Source organism: Populus nigra, chromosome 1, assembly GCF_951802175.1.
Source record: "Populus nigra chromosome 1, ddPopNigr1.1, whole genome shotgun sequence".
NCBI lineage: Eukaryota > Viridiplantae > Streptophyta > Magnoliopsida > Malpighiales > Salicaceae > Populus > Populus nigra.
This window is the reverse complement of record NC_084852.1, coordinates 43,919,205-43,927,563: the sequence shown is the minus strand read 5'-3', so window position 1 is coordinate 43,927,563 and position 8,359 is coordinate 43,919,205. Positions and strand designations below refer to the sequence as shown.

At 29.8% G+C, this 8,359-nt stretch overlaps 1 protein-coding gene across 2 annotated transcripts; it reads right to left on the bottom strand.

Annotated features, from left to right (window-relative positions):
- Positions 1 to 529: 529 nt before the first annotated feature.
- On the bottom strand, positions 530 to 5,819 carry LOC133695293 (uncharacterized). Of its 2 annotated transcripts, none has more exons than XM_062117227.1 (5): positions 5,586 to 5,819; positions 5,280 to 5,464; positions 2,362 to 2,580; positions 863 to 1,093; positions 530 to 774 (listed from the first exon to the last, which is right to left on the bottom strand). In XM_062117227.1, exons 1-4 carry the CDS (start codon positions 5,647 to 5,649, stop codon positions 872 to 874), a joined length of 690 nt encoding a protein of 229 aa, XP_061973211.1. In that variant the 5' UTR covers positions 5,650 to 5,819; the 3' UTR covers positions 530 to 774; positions 863 to 871. The 2 variants fall into 2 exon arrangements, with proteins under 2 accessions (XP_061973211.1, XP_061973203.1); XM_062117219.1 differs by having other exon boundaries at positions 530 to 759; positions 5,586 to 5,817.
- Between the last annotated feature and the right edge of the window lie 2,540 nt (positions 5,820 to 8,359).

Sequence of the window (8,359 nt, the reverse complement as noted above, 5' to 3'; positions counted from 1 at the left end):
ATTCAGAAGGATGTCTTGAGGTGGTCTCTGAAGAGGTTGATCGCTAGCTACACATGGTGGCTGAACGGAGCAGCAGAGGAACATGGAATAATCCGAGGGCTCATTACATGATGGTTAATTACGGGATGTAACATCATTAATTTTATAGTATTTTGGGTGCATGTTTCAATGCTAGGCTGAGCATAGAACGTTGATAATTTGGATGATCAGCATAGCATTTGTCCTTGTGCTGATATATTGTAGCATCTCTTTGAATTTTACTGACCTGATGAAGAGTGAAAGACAACAAAATTCTTCGGGTCTTAAAATTTTATAAAGAAGACTTTGAAATAAGATTTTTAAATATCAAAATCGGATGAAAAATAACATATAATAAAGTTATTTAAACAGGAGCTAAACCGACCCTGCTAGTTAATAATTAAAAATCTAAACCAAAGAACATAATTAAGAAAACACTCCTAACAAAAACTATTGATTGTAAGAGCTAAAAATATGATACAACATGTTGATTCGAACATGAGGCAACACATTCAGCAACTGGAATTATAATAGATTAATAGAAGTTGGCAAATATGCATACGTACATTAATAATGATAATGGTTCCACTGACTCTTCAGGCAATTATTTTATTTTATTTTGTTTAATCTCTTATACTTCAAGTGCCTGAAATATATATATTACCACAGGTTGTAGTGAAATAAATCGTGCAGAACTGCGAGCGGCGGGAGACCTCTCTCTTTGTTGTCAACGTTCCGCTTCTGTGGATCAAACATCTTTTTCAGTCATCAGAATAATATATATATTGCGAAGCAATTAATTCTGAAAATTTGTATGAACCTACAGCGTTAAATTAACCAGTACCTTGTGATGCTAGTTCTGCAGCCCAAGCTGGTCCTTCTCGTTGTTTATCTTTTCACATAAAGCATCGACTATCACTTGCAAGGAGTGTTTTTCAATTTCTAACATAGCAATTTTCGCTCGAAGCTGAATTACACTCAAGCTTTCTGGATTGTTGAATTTTCTCGTTAATAGATTAATGTCATGTTTGAGCTGTGCATTTTCACGCTGGAGATCTTTATCATCGGAGCCACCCTGGCCAAAAAACGATTAAAATAATAATGAATAGTTACCCTATAGATAAAATGAGTCAATCAAAGAAAAACACTTTTGATCAGAATGTCATCAGCCTCATTTTTCTATCTATTAAGATCTGTTTTGACGTAAGATTTCACCACTAGGAAAAAAATTGACGCGAGAATCCAGTATGAATTTGTTGCTCGGAAGAGATCCTAACGTGGTTAATCCTGTAAAACCAAGCCACCGTATAGGGCATATAAATAGAAGAACCGGGATAACCTATGACTTGCCTGTCTATATCCCCGAAAGGATAATTAAATCAACAATCTAACAGCAACTGGCCTTCAACTTTTGAAGAACATACACGGTCGCTGTCCAGGAGAAAGCAGGAGCCCCTTTTCTCGAAACATAGTCTGTTGAACCCGAATCCTAACTGGTTACACGTACAGTGAAGGGAAATTACAGGAGCACCGTAGTGGTGGAGAAGCACTGCGTTGGAGAAGCAAATTAGTTTCCACTAGTCAATTCCATTATGCAGGTGGCTTTGATATCATCTACTAGATTAAGTAGTGTATCAAAGGATAGACTGCTATAAAAAGCAAGTAATTTCTTGGGGAAAGAGAATTAGAAGGCTCTCAATTAGCGAGGTCAAGGCTTGGCTTTGATGACAAACTACTACTTGCTCTTGACCCTCGTTATTCTTTTGAGAAACTACGCTTCCAATAAATTCCTTTATAGTTAAACCAAAATCGGAGAAGGTGAGATCAACAAATGCTGGTTAGCGTAGCATGCTCTGCTTTCTCCAAATCCTTCTGCTGTTAAGACTCTCAGATGAACTCCTACTTCCTTTCATATTGAGTAGGGAGGCAGATCCTGAACTTCTTGGAAATAATTCTCCTCAAATGACATTTAGACGGCGGATTCATGACTGGAATAAGGAGCTCTTTTTGTTCCAGTAGTTGAAGCTCTGCACCCCCAGAGGTACACGAGGGATTTCATGCTCTATTAAGCACTTCCATTCTCAAATGCCCTTTAATGATAGGTCAAGATCATGGACTATCCACGTTAAAGAATAAGTTGCAATTGAAGAGAGTGTTGGTGAAATTATTTCATATGAAATAATTACAAGAAAACAAAACAATCTATAAAAAAGTGACGATTTACTTTCTCTAATCTTATTCTTCTATTAAAACCTCTACTGAGTTATTTATTTATTTTTGCTAATAGACTGCAGGTAGTTTTGTAAGACAGATAGCAAGGGAAGAAAATGGAGAAACACTTACAAGTCGTTTCGAGAGCACTTCCACAACCGTATTTTGTCTATGCAGCTGGCTCTTTAGTTGGCCAAATTCCTTTTCAAGTTGTTTCATCCCATCTTTTTGATGTAGCAAAGTTTGTACTAGCTGCGTTCCTTCATTTTTTAAATAATTATTCTCTCTCCTTAAACCATCATTTTCTTTGGTAAGTGCATCCAATTTTGTCTCGGTCTTCTTTTTCATTTCCTGCACACAAGAAACAAATCGATTAGGGAGAAAAACATAAATATGTAAGAATAAATTGTTCTGTTGTCATACTTAAGAGTGAGCATTGGTTATGTTAGTGCTAGTATGAAGGATTTATAGATGGAGTATTATTTATATATCTTGTTATACTTGAAATTTGTACAAGTTCATATCATCCCGTACTTGATTTTTATCAAATAAATAGACATGATGAATTTGAACCCATGACTACTTGATCATCAAGACTCTAATATCATATTAAAAAACTATCTCAACCCAATAACTTAAACATGTGAGATTCCAAAATATAATTTAAATTATTCTTTAACAATGACAAGATAGCCAGACCAAGAATGCATACATCACTTCTTCAAAATAAATTAAAGCCTTTCTTTGTTGTAAGTTATAATAAGGATTGACACAATATTGAAAAAATAAAACACTCTTCTAGAATTTATATAGTGAACTTTGAAAAGGATTAATAACCAACTAAAAAAATATATAAAAAAAGAGGTCTCTAGTTAAGAGAAAAAACACATTTGAAAAAAAAAGAGTCTCATCCATGTTTTGCAAAGTTGTTCAGGTCACGAGTCAACTCGACAGGTCAACCAAGTTTTTGCTCATCTCGGTCTTCTGCCTTACTCAGACTGGTCTCATTATCAGGTCCCGGATCAACCCGCAAGGCCGGTCGTGGTTTAATAACTATGTCCGATATAATTGTTAAAAAGCTAAAATATATAAATATTCAACACTTTTAAAATTAACAATATAAGAAGATTACAATCTCTAACTATTATAATCTAAAAAAAAATTAATTAACTCTAAACACAACCTTTTTTTGTTTATCAAGAATTCCTAAAATAAATTGACGATTAAGATAATTTTAATAAATGATGTTGTGCATATTTTATTTATTATTTGATTTTAAGTTAGTTATTTTACTAACATCACCTTAACCTTTATCGTGATTGGTACCATCTTATCATTATTATACATCATCATTATTTCATTATTATTTTATTTATTATTTGATTTTAAGTTAGTTATTGTACTAACATCAACTTAACCTTCATCAAGTATTACATCATTATCATCTTATCATTATTATACATCATCATTATTTCATTACCACTATATTTCTCACATCATAATTATTAAATACCAAAAACTTTATTTCATGTAAAACATTTTACACAAAACATATGCCCCTTAATTTAAATTAGTTACTACGTACACAATAAGTAAATATATTTTATTTATATGAAATGTTTGTAACTTGTATGTGCATAGATATATTTTACTAAAATAATTATTAAGTTCAAAAAATAAAAATAAAAATATAGGGTATTAGCATAGACATACTCATCACTATTATTTACTCAATAAAAAATTTATAAATACAATGAAGAATACACAAAATTATATTATATTATAACATTATTTGTCTCGCAAATTGCATTACAAGGCTTTGAAACTGAGTATTGTATAACACTATGATCTTAATATATGTGTGTATAAAAAAATAATAATAAAGAAATTAAGTCATCTTTTTTAACTAAAAAAAGCCGCCCAAAAAAGTAGTTAATTATTATCCTTTGCGTTACATTGTTTTTAGAACGAAACCGTTTTCTTTTAAATAATACATAATTTGATTTAAATCTAAAATATGTGACAAAAACACTATATAATTTAATTTTAAACCAGATATAATTGTGCTTTAAAAGAAAAGGGAGAGAAAAATGCTAATCTAAGAATCTAGTGTCTATAAACTCGGTAGGTAGGTGTTTTCTTTCAACCAAAAAAAAAAAAACATGGCAGGTAGCTAGTTTACTTTGTTTTTTTTTCTTTTTATTCAACCAAGGTTATCCCGGGGCTTTTTGACCTGAGAATAATTCCCTTTCAAGCCGGGAGCATGAAGGTGAAATCCCTCCCAATAATAAAATTTTATTTAGAAATGCGGTTAAAATTATATCTTTTTAAATTTTTAATTTTTTTGTTAAAATTTTTATATATATATTTTTAAATTGTTTTGATATATTAATTTTAAAAATATTTTTTTAATATATTTTTAATTAAAAAAACATTTCCAATGGATTACAATTGGATTCTCATCCTACAGGATAGAGGTCACTTTCACCACCTCAGCTATTTGTTTGTAGTTTACATTGTTTTTATCATATGATTTTCACTCAAATATATATATATATATATATATATATATATATATATATATATATATATATATATATATATATATATATAAAAGTTATGTCATGCTTTGAACGAACTCTGGATCCCAACAAAAAAATACTTTTCATAAGTAGCTTTTGAATTCGAGTCACAATTTGTTTAAATAAGAATGCTATAACAATATTTTAAATGAATTTTCATATTTTAAGAGAAAATAAAAGTTATTTTTCATAGTTCTTTGATTCCAATTATTATGAGATAAAATGGATGAATTTATTTTTTGAAAAAATATGTTAATTTTCTACTCAAATTTAAAAGTAATATGTTCGTATTAATTCAATACAAATTATTTCCATTCACTTAAAAAGAAAAAAGAAAAGGGAAACAACTTAAATCAAATACTCCATGGATAATAAGCAAACAGGACCTCGATCTACATATTATAGAACGAAACAATTGAGTTGAGATTCTGCTATGAATCCAAAGAGAAGAGAATAGGAGTCTCTTACCTTGCATCGTTCACGATATGCCTTGTCGACCAGTCTTTTCTTCTCAGCTGCTTCATCTCTAGTAGCTCCAGAAACTTTTCTTTTACGATTAGTATCAGTCGTGTTTTGAAACGGATTAATAGCTAGTTCGGCCGACGACGACACACTAGGAGCTGGTTCCAAGAACACCGATGCATTCAATTCCCCTGCGTTTTAAATTTTAAACGAACACGCGCGAACCTTTAGAGAAGCAAGCAATATAGATGCGGAATTAGTCAAAAGAAAATGCAATATTGTGGGGATGATTGAGCTGCGATTTTCACTTACTGTCTATATCGAAGAGATCCTGAAGAAGGTTTCTTTTCCAGAAGCTGGCAGTGGCACCCTCCATTTCATAGGGTTCGCCTTCTGTAGGGGGAGATGAAGAGACTTCAGTTCTTGAAAATAAAAATATCGAGAGAGATTATCAGAAAACCTGTGAGCCAGACTGCTCAGTCAAATCGCGCGAAAGCCATTCGATATCGCACGTCCACTTTGGAAAATTGGACGACTTCGCTCGAACAACTCCATGGACCACGCTAGTTGTTGTTTAGAATTCCAGAAACTTGGATCGAATGCCACGTGTTAGACCGCAACCACAGACTTGTACACCATAGGCCCAATAAGGTCGCTTTCTGAAGCTCATCCAAAGACGAATATCCACCCCTTTTCTTAAGGTAATTCTTTTTTTAGCTAAATTGTTAAATTCATTCTTGTATTTTTCAAATTCAGTTTTGATTTGATATATTTGAGATCAAGTATCTTTTTTCAAGTTTCCTCCTATATTTTATATATAAAATAATTTAAATTCTCTTAACATCGATAAATCATCAACCTAACTAATGATTTTTTTAATTCTTTTAATATAATTAATTTTTAATTTTTAAAATAAAATAAATAGCTTTAATTCTAATATAATTATTTTAATTCTCCATCCAAGAATTTTGATTATATTTTTTCTAAGAAATAGATCATTTCTTCTTCGCCTTAGAAAATTAAACACTAGCAGCCTTAAACTCTCTCTTTTCTTTTCTTTTTAATATAAAACAAAACTTTTTTAAGATATAAAATTAGTTTATATATATATATATATAATTGATCTGTTAGTTTCAAGGTTACTGAAGCTGAGGGTATTTAAGTTATTTAGTTAGTTTTTGTTGAGCTGATAGTAAAATACCAAAACGAATAACACATCATCTACCAAGCTGGATAAACATGTCATCAGTTTAAAAATAAATAAAAAACACGTCGTCCGCCATTAAGGAACAACATGCTATGCTAGGATCATTTATGCATAGGCCTTTCCTTGTAGGCCACTGGCATGCGGGCCATTTTTATTTATTTTTTTTGCATTTTCATTTTTTTAATCTAATTTTTTTATTAATTGTTTCATTTTTTTAAAATTTAAGTTTATATATATATATATATATATATATATATATATATATATATATCAATTGATGTTTTGAATTGTTTCTATAATTTATTCTTGAACTTTCTTTCCATCTCAAATTTTTAAATAAACAAGTCGTATTTGTATAGTTTATTTATAAAAATAAAAATCATATATATTTAGTGAGTAGAATTAAACTCCAAAATAAAATAAAATATTAGCAGTGCATTAATTTTTTTTTCCTTACAAAGAAGATTAGCTTCAAGCAACGTTTATGACTATTATTTGATTTATTAATTTTTTTTATTTTTTATTTATTCTATTAAACATGAATATTGTCTTTATATTTTTTAATTAAAAATTTGTGAAACCAAAAATTTTATTTATAATGTTGTAGCCTTTTTTTTTTGTTAAAAAATACTTTAAAATCCTACTCGAATCGTAGGGTGAGTATAGTAACTAGTAGATTGACTAAATTAACTTGCTTTTAAATATAATTATAAATTTACAATAGTAAGATATTGATATTAAAGTTAAAAAAAAAAACTAAAGGAGAAGGATAAATTATTGTAGCTATACTTGTTCATTGTGATCTGATGAAATTACCCATAGCATAAAAAAAATTTAAACTAAGCTTTTGAGGAAAGGTGGTCTTTAATAATTTGTGTAGGGTTAGGTTAGTAATTTTATTTGCTGTGCACAGTAAAATTATTGATTTATCCCTACAATAAAAAAAATAATACCTTTCAATAATCAGTGTTGTACTCTTTTTATTTTTTTCTTTAAAAATAGTAATATTACTTTATTAATCTTGAAGACAAAATCAATATAATTCTTTTATAGCATTTTTTTGGAGCATGCACATTACGTGAGTGGACGAACCCCCACATCCTTCAGGAGAAGGGTGCTAAGTTGTCGACCACTAAACATTGTCTTTTATGGTAGTGTTTGAAAGGCCTCGACATCCCCTTCATGATAGAACAACACGTTCATCAATAAAAGTGTTTGTAAGGTCTCAGCGCCCCCTCAACGATGAGCGACGTGCGCACCAAATATGCGTCTGGTTTATCATCAATATTCATTTTTTTTCTATCTCTCTCTCCTCCTTGAATTCAACATTAGCGTATACAAAAATTCAGACCAGCCCCTGCAATTTATTTTTTCTTGGCATTTGGTCTCTGTCATTTTAATTACTATTTTTTAAAATTTTGAATATTCTTTTAAATTATAAATGTTTTTTTTTTAATTTTACCTCCTACTATTTTTTAGTCTTGCAAATTTTGTCTCTATTCTTTTAATCATCATGTGTTTTGTTTGTGATTATTTTTTAGATTTCTTTTTATAATTTTATCCTTCTTGAGTTTTTTTTTTATCAAATTTGATCGATCTCCTTTCTTTTTATTGCTATCTTTTTTCCTTTGACAAATTTTTTATATTGATATTTTTTTCATGATTTTGTCTTTTAAAAATAAATTGGTTGATAATTAAGTTTCATGATTGAACTCGGTTCTAAGATTTTCACACATTGTAAGTTTTAGAGATTAAACCAAATTTATGAGGATCACCTAGTTTTTTTTCTCTCTTTTTTAAGGCTGATTTTTTTTTATCTTTTTTTTTAGTTTAGTTTTTTTTTTTTTTTTTATGGTTTGCCTTCTATGAAGTTAGTTCA

Coding starts and splice junctions, on each gene's coding strand:
- LOC133695293 (XM_062117227.1), bottom strand. CDS start 5,649: ATGGAGGGTGCCACTGCCAGCTTCTGGAAAAGAAACCTTCTTCAGGAT. Junction 5,465..5,585: donor GGATCTCTTCGATATAGACA/GTAAGTGAAAAT, acceptor TTTAAAACGCAG/GGGAATTGAATGCATCGGTG. Junction 2,581..5,279: donor CATATCGTGAACGATGCAAG/GTAAGAGACTCC, acceptor TCTTGTGTGCAG/GAAATGAAAAAGAAGACCGA.